The sequence below is a fragment of the Stegostoma tigrinum genome, chromosome 7, assembly GCF_030684315.1.
Source record: "Stegostoma tigrinum isolate sSteTig4 chromosome 7, sSteTig4.hap1, whole genome shotgun sequence".
NCBI classification, from domain to species: Eukaryota; Metazoa; Chordata; class Chondrichthyes; order Orectolobiformes; family Stegostomatidae; genus Stegostoma; species Stegostoma tigrinum.
Genome location: NC_081360.1, coordinates 24,008,096 through 24,025,212, shown reverse-complemented (window position 1 = coordinate 24,025,212; position 17,117 = coordinate 24,008,096). Strand labels below are relative to the sequence as shown.

Here is a 17,117-nt window from a genome sequence, read left to right as displayed (position 1 = left end):
TGGTCTTCATTTCACTTTATTACCGGAAAACAACGTCACACCACACTGTGCCCCCAATTACTACCACCTCCATCACACTCAGCTCCCTTATTGATCAAAAATCTTTCTAATCCAGCCCTAGCACTCTCAACAACCCAGAATCCGTAGCTTCCTGAGATAGAGAATGCCATACACAAATGGTCTTTGGAAGAAATTCTTCCCCATTTTAATCTGAAATGGGAGAATCCTTATTTTTAAACCGTGCCCTTTATCAACTACCATCATGGATTTTAATATTAGCAAAGCAAATTTTTAAAGACAATTGAATAAAACTGGAAAATCCTGGGGACATTCTTTACGTGGTCTGGACCACGTAAAAGGTTCTGTTGGTTTGATCTCAGGGTCATTCCCTAGCTACATCCATACTTCAGTTCTTTTCCCTCTGATATTGGCAGTAATCCTGACTGCTACCCGTACAGGCTAGCAAAGGTCCTGGGTTTGCAAAGTGCAGTGCTGCTTTTGAAAGCTTTAATAAAGCATATTCTAGGCATTATAACCTCAGGTGACATTCTGCAAAATAATATTTTGAGTTTTTCATTTTATCCTCCAAAGGTCAACAACACTACTCCTCTGACAGCAGCGTATACATTTTCATAGATTTGATACCAGCCAGATAAGCCAATATTCCAGCTCAATCATCTTCCACCAACCACTGTTGTTAGTATTAAAATGTGAACTGTGTGGTGGGAAATGTTCTTTGAAACAGAACCATTTGCATTTATTTCTATTTCCTGCAGGCTACCTGACTTCTTGAATTCTGCAATTATAAAGTTGGCTTTAATGAACTGCTTCCCTTGTCTTACATTCAGAAAACCCATTTCACGCTCCAGATAGAAAGATAGCCAAATCCTTTTATCTTAACTGAACCTTCATGCAAGCAAAAGCAGCTGACGGAGGTCACAGACAATAATCCCTTCGAGGGATTCAATCAGTCCAAGGGTACACAATTACAGGACAACTACCACGTGCATCAGTACAGATATTCAGACACTTCAGTGGGGCCAGGAAGAAACAGTTGGGTTTTCAACTGCTGACTCACACTTCACAATGCACTCAAGTCGATGGCTCGCTGTGGACAGCAGTTGACCGCCCACAAAATGTCATCCAAGCTCTGGCAGCTGGATGCAGATGCCGTTTCCCAGCGGTTACTGATTAAGATGTTAATATTAAACTACAGCTGAGAATGTACAATTTACTGTGTGGTCTTTCAATCGCACTGATCACAATTTCTGGGAGATTGAAGGAGTGAATTACAGCATGAGACAGTTTGAATCAGAGTGCTTCCAGCACAGAGAGAGTCCATTCAGCCAATTCAGTCCATGCTGTGTCTCCGCAACAGCAATTCACTCAGTCACCATGCTGCCCTGCAACTATTTCATATTTAACTAACCATCCAATACCTTTTTGACAGCAAAGTTTAAATCTAACTCCATCCCCAAAAATGCATTCCAGATCATAAACACTCTACTTGAAAACGTTTTCCCTTATTTTCCTGCTGCCTCTTTAGCTAATGACCTTAAATGTCTGCCTCCTTGTACTTGATTCTGCCATCAATAGAAACAATCCAGACCACTTATGATTTTGAATACTTCTACCAAATCTCATCACGGATGTTTCTAGTCATAGCTGTTCTGATCCATCTATATAGTCAAATGATCACAAAGATTATGGCATGCCTTCTGCTCCAAACCTTGGAAACATGAAATTGCACTTTGAAACATTAAATATTTAAAAACACAGATTAGAAGTGACTGAATATCTTAAGATGACTACCCTTAATTTGCAACAATATACATTCCATACTTCAACGCGACTGGAATGAAAACAACAAGGCTGCAAACCCAAAAAATGCACTGAATCTCCTAAGGGCCTGAAAAACCTTCCAACCCTGCCTTATTAACAAAACATCTACTGAAAGTAACTGTTGAAGTACCATTAAAAGCTTAATGATTGGACAATTATTACAACTAAGACTTACAAAAGAAATGTACAATTATGCTTAAAGTACTGGCAGTTAGTGAGGGGGTTGCATGGTAAGCCAAAGTCCTTTGTATCTTTAAACACCTGCTTCCCAACGAGAAGGATATAAACAGCCAACAAGCTAAGTGGGGTTCCACCAGCTTCTTTTTCTCTCTCAACATAATTTACGACTTGGGCTTCATATGCTGTTTGGTCAACTTTTCCTTCTCCATTTTGTAATCTGTATTTGTGTGCACGTGAACCTGGAGACAGAGTGTGTGTGTATGTGAAAATCAGTGCATATCTTACTATTTTGCTTAGATTGATTTAAGTACCGTAAACTAACCTCTCTATTTGTTAAACTGAAGAGAAACAGTCTTATTAGTTGTTAATTACTCACCTTAGCAAAATACTTAGCAAAAATTCTTTTAAAGCAGTTCAACCTATTGGGGTCAGAGCCACACACTATCCTCACTTGGAACAATATCACCATTCATTCACTATAACTGGGTCAAAACATTAGAACTCCTTTCACAGCCACACTGGAGGCATCCCAAATCCTCGAATATCCCAGCGCCTCAAAACAAAGGAACTCCAGGCAAATTAGAGATGCACAATAAATGCTGACTAACCACTAATGGCCACATATCGTGAATATTTGTTTTAAAACACAGCTGCCTTCTCCTGATGTTGACAAAGTGTTTTCACATTATCTTTCTCTGTGGAGATTATTTTTCATGTTTTGTAGTTTTGATTTATCACTCCAGGAGAACTACTACTCATGCTGCCTCATCTTGTATCACTACTGAGGACTGAATTGACATCAGTGGTAACAGCCTGATAAACACAGAGCCGAAGGTGAAAGGGGATCGGTACAAAAGTGAAACGCTCTTTTCTGAAATATGGTACTCAGTGCAAGCTACTTCATTTTGCATAATGTTATTGAAACGGAACCTAATCAAGACTTATACTGCTCCAAGTACAAACCTACATATGGTACTTGAACACGTACACGCTAGCAACTCTAAGTTCTGCACATCTACATTGAAGCCAAGTTCAAAGACACATCCCTTGTCTGCGCCATCACTACTAACAGAGAGAGATACAGCAAATGATTAGGATTATAAATGGAATGTTGCCACGGGGAAAGGAATAAAAGGGTAGAGAAGTTTTACTGCACCTGTACAAGACCATGGGAGACCACAGTACACAGTTCTAGTTTTATTTGAAAAAATATATAATCACATTTGAAGCAGTTAAGAGAAGGTTCATTCAATTAATTCTAGGGATGAAGGGTTTATTCTGTGAAGAAAGATTGAACATGTTGGACCTATTTTTTTTAAGAGGGATGTTAATATGTGAAATTCTCTTCGCGAGAAAACAATGAAGGCTGGGCCATTGAATTTATTCAAGGCTAAGATAGATATTTTTGTTTATATTTCATCAACAGAGTAGAGATTTATCGGAGGCAGACAGGAAGATGGAGTGGAGACCTTAGCTACACCAGTATTTTAACAGTAGAGCAAGTTTGATGGATCAAGTAGTCTTCTGCTCGTAAAGACTTTGGTTTCTATGTGTCTAAACAATTTCAAAGGGCTCAATTTTCACTAACAGTAACTCCTTTTAGGCTGTTGTAAAACATTATTCCTTTACCCCAATTGAACAGATAATAAATAAATTGTGCTTGACGGTCACAAAAAAGGTGTCATATAGATGCAAGTGTTTTAATGATAAAGAAATTAATGGATTCCAAGAATTCTAAGTGAATACATCAAAATTTGCTGCTTTCAGAATCCGAAAATAACGCAGGACAGAAGTTATTCCTGTCAGAAGTTAATTATTTTTTTCTTTTTCCCCCACAGTATCACAGTGACTACCTTCAAAAGATACTTCACTGGCTGTGAAATGCTTGGAGGCATCTGGTAAATAAAGTTTTATTCTACAATTCCACCATTTCACATTCCCCATTTATCATGATGATCATACTTTTGATTATAGGGCTTCAAAGCAAACAAGGATTAAATGTTTTCTTTTAAGAGAATTGTTCTCCATTTTGTAATGAATAACTGATATTAATACTATCAATATAGCACAGTCTCCATACACTGGGTGTGTACAACCATTTCCTACCCACCTTTCCGTCATTAAATAGGGTTAATTGTTTGATATTGAATTCTAAAAGCTGAATAGTAGATCCCAGACATATCAGGAACATATTATCATAGCAAATATCCTCTGGATCTTCAATCTATCCTGTTGGAACATCAAAGTGATGATATGTGCTATTGCTCCAGAACTAGTATACCCTTGGCCGAGCTGTTTTAGAACAGTTACTAAAGTGGCATCTAAACAGCAATGTGGATTATTGCTCAGCAATGACCTGTGGCGAGAAAGCAAGTTCATATCCAACCCAGTCAATTACCATTCCTTCAGTCTAATCTCAATCACTCTCAAAGGGAGGGAAGGAGTTGCAACAGTGCTATCAAACAGCACTGGCAAAGGAATACCTGCTCTTTGACATTCAGTTTGGTTTCCATCAGCACCTTAGTTTATTAAATTCTTGATCCAAACACATGAGGTACTGCCATTGACATCAAAGCAATGTGTGGCCTCAAGGAGCTCAAAGCAAAACTGGGGTCAATAGGAACTTGGGAGAAAATTCTCCACTGGTGGAAATCTGTTTTAGCACAAGGGAGACTGATAGCAGCTGGTGCACGTCAAATATCTCATTCCCAACACTGCACAAGTTCCTTGCGGGTAGCGTGCTGGACCCAACCAAGAGGAAAGGGAATTGTACCGGATGGGAACTTAGGAGGTATAGTTAGTAAGTCTGCAGATTACACTAAAATTGGAAGTGTAGTGGACAGCAAAGGTTACGTTAGAGTACAACAGGATCTTGGTAAGATGGGCCAACGGGCCGAGGGGTGGCAGAAGGAGGTTAATTTAGACAAATGTGAGGTGCTGCATTTTAGAAGGGTAAATCAGGGCATGATTATACAATTAGTGGTAACGTCTTGGGAGTGTGTGATGAACAAAGAGACCTTGGAGAGCAGTTTCATAGTTCCTTGGAAGTTGAGTCACAGATAGACAGAAAAGTGAAGAAGGTATTTGGTATGCTTGCCTTTATCAGTTAGTACATTGAGTATAGGAGTCGGGAGATCATGTTGAGGCTGTGCGGGACATTGGTTCGGCCACTTTTGGAGTACTGAATGCAATTCCGGTCTCCGTCCCATCAGAAGGATGATGCGAAATAGAAAGGGTTCAGAAAAGATTTACAAGGGTGTTGCCAAGGTTGCAGGGTTTGACCTATAGAGAGAAGCTGAATAGGCTGGGGTTATTTTCCGTGGAGCATTGGAGGCTGAGGGGTGGCCTTATAGAAGTTTATAAAATCACGAGGGGCATGGGCAGGGTAAATAGGAACAGCTTTTCTCCAGTGTGGTGGAGTCCAAAACGAGACGGCACAGGTTTAAGATGAGCGGGGAAAGGTATAAAAGGGAACCAAGGGGCAACTTTTTCACGCAGAGGGTGGTGCATGTATGGAATGAGTTGCCACAGGAGCTGGTGGAGGCTGGTACAATTATGACATTTTAAAGGCATCTGGATGGGCATATGAATAGGAAGTGTTTGGACAGATATGGGCCAAATGCTGGCAAATGGGATGAGATTTATACACGAAATCCGGTTGGCATGGGCAAGTTGGACCGAAGGGTCTGTTTTGTGCTATACATCTCTATGATTCAATGTCTGTTCAGCATGTGTGGGAGAAGATAGGTCATGGTGTGGTCAGGTGACATGAAATCAGAACCTTAGTGTGTAAGCCTCTAAGTAAGGTGTCCTCCCTTATGATCTAAAGTATATAGTTACATTCAATTAATTCTAATACTGTTCAGTCAACAGGGGTAGCAGTGTCTACCCACCTCAAAATACGCTACAAGAACTTGCCAAAGCTTCTTCAGTAGCACCTTCTAAACCTACAACCACTAGCACTTAGAAAGAGGAAGGCAGCACATCCATCGTGGAACCAGCATCTGCAAGTTTCCCTCCAAGCCTTCTTGACTTAGCATTACTTTACCACCATTCAGTCAACATCACAGAATCACTGAATCCCTACAGTGTGGAAGTACGCCATTCAGCCCAAAACGTCCACACTGTTTCTCTGAAAAGCATCCCACCCAGATTCAAACACCTCCACCCTATTCCCGTAACCCTGCAGTTCCGATGACTAATCCACCTAATCTACACATCCCTAGACATTATGGGACAATTTAGCAAGGCCAATCCATCTGATTTGCACGTCTTTGGACTGTGGGAAGGAACCGGAACACCCGGAGGAAACCCACACAGACACAGGGAGAATGTACAAACTCCACAAAGACAGTCACCCAAGGCTGGAATTGAACCCAGGTCCTGGCGATGTGAGGCAGCAATGAGCCACGATGCCACCAATATCTTGCAACTTGCTTGCTAACTGAAAAGTAGGTGTACACATGGACTGCAGCAGTTCAAGAAAGCAGCTTACCTCATTACTGTCTCAAAAGCAATTAGGAATTTGACAATAAATTCTGGCGTAGCCAGTGACATTCACAAGTCATAAGCAAATATAATAACATCTGATTGTAAGCCATCATTACAATTATAAATTGTTGAAAAGAAATATTGAAAGGTCATGGTTGCAACTTACTAAACTATTATGTTGTCTGGTAAATCAGTTCTGCTATGAATAGCACCTGATCAGGTATAATTCTATTTTAAAAACAGCTTTTCAGATGCAAAATCTTGAAACAGGCTATCACAAGAGATATAAAAAAATTCCAAAGATTGCTACATCAGTCCTCAGTGCATTTCTGAACAACGAGGGAAAGCAGCAAACATTTTAGCACAGGCTACTTAGTATCAACATAAGATGTAGCTCTCCCAATACAGAGATGAATAAAATGGATTGTGCTGTACGCTATACTACCTATAAAATCTAAAAAGAATATCTCATAATATCCTCAAGGCACCATGCTTTTGGGACCTGACCCAAAATACTGCAAGATCTTCCTGAGCTCATCAGTAATCAATTTATACATTTAAGCTTTTGAAACATATTCAAGGCTACTCCCGGAGCTCTGTCAGTTTTATTCCAAAAGTTGGCTTCTCCTTAAAGGCAGCTTCGGCATACAGACATCATCTGATTAATTGATTTTTTATTATGAGAAAATGTAATTTAGTTATATAATGTGAAAATATTGCTTCTGCTTTCACCAAAGCATCTTTTAGTCAATTAGTGTCAGTTAACCTTAAAGCCTTTCAGGAAGAGTGAACCAGAGCTGGCTCAAAAGCTTCAACACCATTAGACACAATGATTAGACCGCCTAATGACATAAATGTATGAATGTCTCTTCTAGCTGAAACAGAACGTGTGAGACAAGAAATTATACTCTCTCAACATAGGTCAGATGCTTATTCGTTCATTAAGAAATGGAAAAGTATTCAATTCACTTAGCTAAGAAAAAGCATTACCCAACTGCCACATAATAAGAGGGCATATCACTTGATTGAATGCCAGGGTTGCACTCGATGAAGACAAAGAACCTACATTTCACATAGACAAGTTGGAAATGTTGACCTACGCCACCTTACAGCAGCCCAGCAACCATCAAATACCAATCAGGTAGAGTGCCATCTCCTTTGCATGGGAAAAGCACTGCTGGAAAATTAGATGAAGTAGATGCAAATCCAGACTGAGCTGGCAATCCTTCCATGGACAGCACAATTCCAGACTGGACCTTCATCAACCAAGGGGCCCAATTCGTTACATAAGTTCTGTGAAGAAATCTTGCCAAACTGGTTGTGTAAGTTTAGCTATGCAGAGGATGCCCACTATGGCATAATGATGCAAACTCTCCTTGAGTTGTCAGATAAGCCAGCCAACTGCCACAAGACAACCAGCAAAAACAGAATCCAGCAGATTCCACTTACACGATGCAAACATTAAGATGAAGCCAGACATCATCATGGATTCCCCTCCCAGTTTATTTTGGCATTACCCTTAACAGAACCTCTGGAGAAGAAGATCTCAGAGATTTCAGAAGTGAAAACCCATAACAACCTCCTCACTGAACTGCCCACTACCATATGGAGATCACAGGTTATGAACCTAAGGATCTCAGCTTTTTTCCATCACATACTCACCTACAGAATTCAGAGATCCAGTGCCATGCCAATCTGCTTACACAGAAGTTAACAATGTGCAGCTCAACGCAATAATGTTCATCATCACAGGTATTGTTTTGATGACTCACCTTCCCTAATTCCCAGTCCAGAGCAAATTGCCACTCTCCCTACCCAGGTCAGAAGGATAATTGCAACAGGCAAGCTACTACAGAAAGTCTATGCTGACCCATACCTTCCCTTATTCAACAGCATCCGCAATCCACCAGCAGTATGTCTTCTCTCAAACCACTTGACATGATTTCAACCCACCCCACCAAGGAACCATGATAGGAAAACTGGCAGGAGAAAAGATCAACCAGAAACCATTCTCTGATCGAAGACCCCATCACTTGCCCACCTGGCTTTACATACATACAGCATAAAAATTAGGAGAAGGAGACTATTTAGTCTTTGAGCCTATTTGCCTTCAATAAGATCTTGAAGCGTCTGTTTTACTTTTGAATCCCACACTCCAATCTACCCAAATAATCTTTGGTTCTGTTGCCAAAAGAGAATCCATCTATCTCGGCCAGAAAAGTATTCAATGACCCCATCTCCTGAGGTAGAGAATTCCAACATTGCACAACTCTCAGAAAAATGAAATTCCTCATCTCTACCTTAAATGGGAGACCTCTCATTTTAAAACTGCTCTTCTGAATTCTGGGATGAAGCACAAAAGGAAACATTCTTTCCATGTCCTGCTTGTCAAGACCATTTGGGATCGATCACGTAATTTCTCATTCTTCTAAACTTCAGCGGAAACACGCACAGCCTGTCCAATCCTGTCCGCTGAAGACAATCCATTCACTCCAGGTATCGATACAGTAAACCTCAGCTGGCCTGCCTTGAATGCATTAATAATTTTATTTCAACAGTAAAACCTAAACTACAAACAATACTTGATTTGTGTTCTCTCTGAGTAAATGAAGCAAAACATTCTCACTTTTATAATCAATACCCCTCATAATAAAGGATAGCACTCCATTCACTTTCCTGGTGGCATACTGCACATGCAGACTAACGTTTTGTGACACAAATACCTTTGATCTCCTTTGGTGACTCTTAAACCATTTCTGGGCCAGTCAAGATCCCTATGTGATCTGCCAACATCAGTGTGTTCACCAAGAACACCCAGGTTATAGGTGAAGTGCAGACCAAACAATGACTTACACTACCAAGCAGCATCCACTGACAAAAAGAGCAGGTAGCCTTAAAGAAATCCATCTAACCATAGATCAGGCAATTACTCGGCTCTAACTACGCATATGCTTAATAAATAAATATCTTGATGACTGGTTGACTTGTCGATTTCAGTCGTATTGGTCAATATCTCAGGTGACCTCCTTGTTATTTTGTTTTCAAATAGAAGGCTATGATTTAGTCCCTTTGTTGGGGTCTACCATTCTCCCACTTGGCTGGAGAGCCTCCAGTGAGAATTTGGATTACCTGAGCCAATTGAGGACCAATACCTCTCCACAGTCTAAGTATGAACAAGAGGCATGGCTGCTGCTGGTAACATTCTTTGGCACAGCCTAGATCACTGAGCCCAAGTGAGTGGAGGGACTTAGGAGTCACGCACAGAGGTTTATCAGAGGAAGGATAGCCCTTGGGAGCTACGGGAGCACCAGGCAAATCTGTTTAATCCCAAAATCACCAGTGAATTCCAGTGAGCTCAGGGATAATTGTTGTGGCTTTTAAACAGGCCTACTCAATATCCCTCACCAGAAAAGATTCCAGTGTATCCAATAAAGATTCAGGTAAAGATTCCAGTATCCAGTAAAGATTCCAAGATTCCAGAAAAGATTCCCTGCCCACTCCAATTTAGTTAGCAATGGCCTTTCCCAAACCCGGAATGCTAATGTGGAGTCCAGTTCGGCTCAAACAAATTCCACATTGTTTACAGTTGTTTGAACAGCCAGCTAAAGCTGCAAATTAACACCTCCAACAAAGCGCATCACTATTGCACTAGAATGTCAGCCATAATTAAGTACTCAATCTGCAGCAGATCCTGAAACCACAGAAGTAAGTGTCCTGCAGAAGGAAGACTGCTCCTGGAGTCATGCTGTCACATTAAAGAAGCAGTGGGACTGTATTACGTTCTAATTTAACTGGGTACCAAAATCCTCATTATCAATTACAATAGCAGGGGCCTCCCATCATCCAATGGATAAATTGCTAATAATTAGGACTCTTGAAATCTTTGCTTTGTAATTATAGTACAATAGCACAAGCACAGAACAAAGACAAAGCACTACAAACAGCGTAAATTGATTCCAACTCCCTCATGATCTATTGTATTAATTCCAAACAGGAAGAGATGTTAAAAAGCTTTGCAATACAATAATATTTTATACAAGGCTTTCTCCTTGAAACATGTTGATATATAATAGGTAAGGCAAAAACTAATGGTGCCATGGGATGCTGTACTTCATTACTGCTGCCATATAAATGCAAGCTGGTGCTAAGCATGGATAATAAAAGGCTCTGCAGTAAATAGTAGACATTAACATCAGATTGATGTTTGCCACCCACCTCTATTCTATGTTTCATAAATGTTTTAGAGGATTAGAAACTGAACAACCATTAGAGAGTTATTATTCACTCACAGAATATTTGCACTATCCTGTATACTGATATCCATGTTTCCTAAATGATTAAATTATTCAAAAGTGCCCAGCTGTTCAAAAATGTGCATCATTATCACTTCCACACAATTAAACAAAAACCAGTAATGTTATTAAAAAACCCAACTGTGCATTTTTTAGGCCATTCAAACAAACAGTTCCTACTTCTATGTTAAGGAAACCCACACTGCAAAAGTCTTTTTCTGTACCATTTTGACAGCTGGCTAGTATTGCTCAAGCATGCTTAACATGTAAAACATTGAGATTAATTCTTTACACAGTAAAATACATTTCCAGATTTCAAAATAGATTTCATCGGTCAACCGTGTTTTAAAGAATAAGTTGTATGCTGAATACTTATTTAAAGTGAAACCTTTTTCAAATCCTCTAGCTCCCTGGAGAGGGGGGAAATGTTTGAAACAAAATCTTTTCTTTGAAGGTTATGAAATCTCTCAATTTCTCCTGAAATATTCTGGCACATCAATCGAATGAGATGATAACAAAACTACGCTAAACATAGTACGACTATACTACAAATAAAAGTTCCAGGCTTGATAGGGAAGTTGTGGACATTATAAACGTGGCAAGGCAAAAAGCTCAGTTTAGAGGGTGTAGAGGATCACAGCTGTTTCTCCTGGCCCACCAGCAGCTCAGGATAACCTCTTCCCATTTAACTATCCTCACTTCCCGTTAGCTGCCAGGATTTGTAAGGTCCAGATAACCCAGTCAGCCAGGATTAAATTTGGAGGTTGGATAACTTCACTTTACTTTTTCCAAGGAAGGATATTATTAAACTGGAGAGAGCTCAGAAAAGATTTACCAGGATGCTGCCGGGAATGCAGCTGTAAAAACAGGCTGAGACTTTTTTTCACCGGAGTGTAGCAGGTTGAGGGGTAACCTTATAGGGTTATATAAAATCATGAGGGGCATAGATAAGGTGAATAGCAAAGGTATTTTCCCTAAGGTGCAGGGATTTCAAAACCAGGCAGCATATTTTTAAGGTTAGAGGAGAAAGATTCTAAAAGAACACCAGGGGCAACGTTTTTACACAGAAGGTGGTTCAAGAGTGGCATGAACTGCTAGAGGATGTGGTGGGTGCAGGTACAGTTACAATTTTTAAAAGACATTTGTATAAGTTCTTGACTAGGAAAGGTCTGGGTGGGGTCCATGTTTGGCTCATGTCCTAGGGTAGTTTGGGAACATGGTCAGCGTGGACTCGTTGGACCGAGGGGTCTGTTTCTATGCTGCATGACTCTATGATTCCAAGTGTTCAGAAGTCACTGTCAACCAGCATCTTTGACAGGATAGCAACTTAAGTACAAGGCATTCATCCATACGGAATGAATTGGCTTCCCACCCCATCCAGTTTCTACTAAAACTAGAAGTTTATTTAAAATTCACAAAATTCAAAGACATGTATTTTGTCACAGTTAATATAATCAGGTTCAACATCACTAAGCCACATCTTTTTTGTTGCTCGCCCTGATTCACAAAAAGAAGTTCACTATCTTGTGTACAAAAAACATGTTTTTGATAATGAGCTCAAGGCGAGCTGATAATTTGTTGTTTTTTTAAATATTCACATTTCATATGGCTCTTTCCAATCAGTTTTCAGGAGTTGGAATTCCCTAGGACTGGAAGGGATCGCATCAGAATTCACAACCCATCCCATGTTGAACAATTCCTGCTTCCACTTAAGCTTGATCATAGATCCTAGATCACAGAATCCCTACACAGTGTGGAAACAGGCCCTTCATCCCAGCAAGTCCATACTGGCCCTAGGAGCATTCCACCCAGACCCTATCCCCCTATAACTCACCTGACTTACACAGCCCTGAACACTACAGACAATTTAGCACGGCCAATCCACCCAACACATACATCTTTGGACTGTGGGAGGAAACCAGTGCACCCGCAGGAAACCCACACAGACACGGGGAGAATTGTAGACTCCACATAGACAGTTAACTGAGGGTGGAATCGAACCCGGGTCCCGGCGCTGTGAGGCAGCAGCGTTAACCAATGAGACACCGTGCCACTCCGAAGAAAAGTTAAGAGTTGGTATAGCCCAATTCCCAAACTGTATAAAGTTCAGCACTAATGTAAGCAGTTCAGTATCATAGACGTCTGAGAACTGGAAACGTCATGCTGATATAACAAAGATTTAACGCTAGTTTGGGTCAAGGAGGAGCTTTTGCGTGTAATTAACCAGTTTTATTTGACTTAAGGGCACTTAAATAAACAATGTAGAAGCCAATTTATTTTTCATCTAACTTTTGCAACACTTGAAGATCAGTTTTTAGGACAGTATACAAGGAACTGAGCTTTAAAATTGCAAGGTACTGATGTTGGTGCAGAAGCTGAAAAAAAGAAAAGACCACTCAAGAAGCACATAAGAAAAAGCGATAACAAAGAGAAAGGGAATCTAGAAATGAGAAGAGCTGCATATATTAAACACAACAGTCGAAAATGTTCCTAACACTCCAACTGCGGATAGATAATAAATAGAATGAAAAGCACAGTTTTTTTTTAACAAAATAGTTTTTGCTACAGAACAATCCAGTAACATGGAATTTATTTATGGAAGTCATTTTTATAGAAAACAAGTGAGATTCTTAAAAACTCAAAAATTCACAAAATATGTCAATTCCTGGGGATGGAATCAATCCATTTCAACATTGAGGATGAAGAAATTGTCAATCAACAGCTTATTTTCCCCTGCATAGCAGTATGCGTCCCACACTACTGAGTGGTATCCAATGAAGTACTAAGTCTTTGGCATCGTGATCTCAGTGATTTCAAGTACAAGGTTTATGTTGCAAGGAGTAAGCATTTACAAGCACTTGTGATCACACAATGCTAGCATGACTTCACAACGGGAAGTCATACCTGACATATTTGCTCGAATTCTTCAAGAGTGTAACAAGCAGAATGGATAAAGGGGAAACAGTGGATGTTATATATTTTGATTTTCAGAAGGCGTTTGATAAATTACCACATTTTAGGCAACTTAATAAGGTAAGTGTCCATGGTGACAGACGTATTATATTGACATGCATCGAGGATTAGTTAACGAATAGAGGACACAGAGTTGGGATAAGAGGGGTATTATCAAGATGACAGCCAATAAGTGAAGGAGATCCTTCGGGAGCCATGCTGGAAAACAATTATTTACAATATATATTACTGAGTTGTGTGAGGAAAATGAATCTGGTATAGCTAAACTTGTGGATGATAAGTGAGAATGCAACTGGTGAGAAAGACACAAAGTATCTGCAACGAGTTTTTGACAGGTCATAAGAGTGGGCCAAAACCTGACAGATGGAAAACAGTATGGGAAAATGTGAGATTACGCACTTTGGCAGGAAGAATAGAGGAAGAAAATATTACTTAAATGGAGAAAGACAGCAGAAACCTACGGAATAAGGGATTTGAGAGTCCTCATGACTAAATCACAAAAAGCTAGCATCCAAATTTAGCAAATAACATGAAAAGCAATTTAAATATTTGCCTTTGGCTCAATGAGACTGGAGTATAGAAGTGGGTAGAATTTGCTAAAAGTATACAAAGCACTTATCAGACCACTACTGGAATACTGTGAACAGTTCTGGGCCCCTTATCTGAGGAAAGATATAGTGGCATTGGGGGTAGTATAGGTAAGGATCACAAGACCAATCCTGGGTGAAGGGGGGACTGTCTTATGGGAACAAGTTGAGTTGGTTTGGCTGTACTCACTAGAGTTCAGAAGTAATAGTGCTGACCTTATTGAAACACATAAGATTCTTAGAGATCTTGATGGGGTAGATATGGAAAGGTCACTTCCCTTTGTGACAGAGTCTTGAACCATCAGGAATAACTTCAGAATTAATGGTTGCCCACTAAAATAGAGGTAAAGAGAAATTTCTTCTCTTCTTTACCACAAAGGGCTTTTGAGTCTGAGTCATTCGTATATTCATTGCTTAGGCAGATTTTACAATCAGTAAGAGAATCAATGATTGTGAAGAAAGGGCAAGAAAGTGGGATTGAGGATTATTAGATCAACCATGATCTCTTGGAATGACACAGCCGACGTGATGGGCTGATTGGCCCACTTCTGCTCTTATTACCTTGTGGCCTTATCACGTCTGCCCATGGATCTTGCTAATAGCGGGAGTGTGAATAATGACGTGTACCGGAAAAGAAGCCCAAATCATGACATATTGGCTTTGTTGCTCAATGTTCTTAATGCACTATTATGCATGATTGACGTTAATTCTAAAAATATATTTTCACTTCTGCGAAAGGATGGTCAATTCCTGCATTGATACATATCAACTTACAGTTATTTGCTATTCTTCAATCCATCTGTTGATTAGATCCCAATCCCTGAAAATGTTCGCAACTTGCCCTAGACTCATAACCTGATTTTAATCAATCATAATTTGACATCAGCAGAAAGTATTATCAAGTCATTTGCAAGTATTGCCAGCAAGTGGTTTACGAATATTGGAAAAGCCCATCAGCCTTGAAAAATTCCAACGCAGACTTTAACCTATTGCCTTTGTGTATTCAAACCATATTTTACAGTCAAATAATAGCATACTCACGAAGAATCTAGTAGACTTTGTAACAACTGAAACACTAAGCGCTGATCCTGGAAAAAAACACATTTGTAAAATGTTAATAAACAGCTATTACAATACAACCAAGTTGTTTTATGCACAGAAGTAGCTAAAGAAAACAATGTCACCATCAATTGAGAACAAAATAAGATTAAAAGCAGACACGGATCAAGTTTATCTGATGGATCAAACGAAACAAAGAAATTAATTTAGTTTACATTTTGCCCAATTATCTAAATTTCAGATTTCATGTGGAGAATTCTCTGATAATGCCACTTTGGGTTGGATTGCATTTACCTCAAGGAGACAAAGTAACTAAGACAACGTTTGCATCCTGGAATTTAATCAATTAGTGGAAATAAATATCAACTCCATATCAGGTCCTTGGTACCTCTGATTCTTTCTGGTGCCTCGTCAGTTACACTTACATTACAACTGGTGCAATTCAGTTTTGTTTCATCAATGAAAACTTTGTGCAATATTAATCTAGTGTTAGGGCTGACCTTACACTAGAAGGATTGCTTGAAACCAAACTAGTAGAAATGATCTGCTTTACTTCAAAGTCAGGGCATAATGCCACAGTTTTAGTATATGGGGTAGCTGATTTAAAACAGAAATGAGGAGGAATTATTTTTCTCAAAGAGTAACAAATCTATGGAAGTCACTATCAGATTGTGGTGGATGCCATGACATTGCGTAAATTTATAGAAGAAAAGAGGCAGATTTTTATTAATAATGGGTTAAAGGATTATGGAGACCTTCAAAAGGTTGTAACAGTGGAATTAAGGCCAAAATTCGATCAGTCATAGTGTTACACAGCACAGAAACAGACCCTTCAGTCCAAGTATGCTGACTATAATACCAAACTAAACTAGTCCCAATAGCCTGGGCTTAATCCATATCCCGCAATTCATTCCTTATTCATGTATTTATCCAATATCTCTTAAACATTGTAACTGTACCAGCATCCACCATATCCCCTGGAAGTGCATTCCACGTACAAACCACATTCTGTATAAAATGTTGCCCCTCGTGTCCTGATCATAATAAATAATAGGACTGAACCAAGCTCCAACTCTGAGTACTTCCGCTCTTACGACCGCAGTGCAGACTGTTTAGGATTAACAGTAACATCGACCATGCTGAGAGAAATATAGTGTAAATATATCATAAAATTTCATGTGCGCATTTACAATTGTGGTGAAAACGTACCAATCTGTCTTCAATCCTTCGTTGTTCACAGTTTAAAACACACCAGCCTCTGATATCTCAAATTAATTCACAATAGGAGTAAGCAGCTTAGGAAGCCAAAACTGATAAGGAAATATCATTTGGAGTTAAGAATAGTTCCTTCTCCTAACCTTTTGAAAAATATTTCCTCTTGCTCCAAGGAAATTATGTCAGATCTCAAATGATCTGGAATGTTCTGATCTTTATATAAAATTCCCACCATCTTGTTTCATTATAAGCAGCTTGAATATAGGTGAATACAAGAGTAGTGAAATCAACCATATTAAGAAATCTAGGAAAAGAATTGGAGCACGATATTGCATATGCATGCAAACAGAAATGCATAAAACACCTCTTTTCAAATTGATACTGCACACAGTTACAACTCAATATCAGTTGTCCTATTGTCCAGATACTTCTTCTTGCCCTGATATTTAATGATATATGGATTCCTGGGATAAACAGC

At 39.5% G+C, this 17,117-nt stretch overlaps 1 protein-coding gene across 3 annotated transcripts in view; it reads right to left on the bottom strand.

Annotated features, from left to right (window-relative positions):
* vps8 (VPS8 subunit of CORVET complex) overlaps positions 1 to 17,117 on the bottom strand; it is a 537,289-nt gene that overhangs the window by 342,321 nt on the left and 177,851 nt on the right. For all 3 annotated transcript variants that reach the window (XM_048534818.2, XM_059647115.1, XM_048534821.2), the window contains one exon: positions 15,407 to 15,453. In XM_048534818.2, coding sequence (XP_048390775.1) covers positions 15,407 to 15,453 — 47 coding nt within the window. The remainder of the gene's footprint in view (positions 1 to 15,406; positions 15,454 to 17,117) is intronic.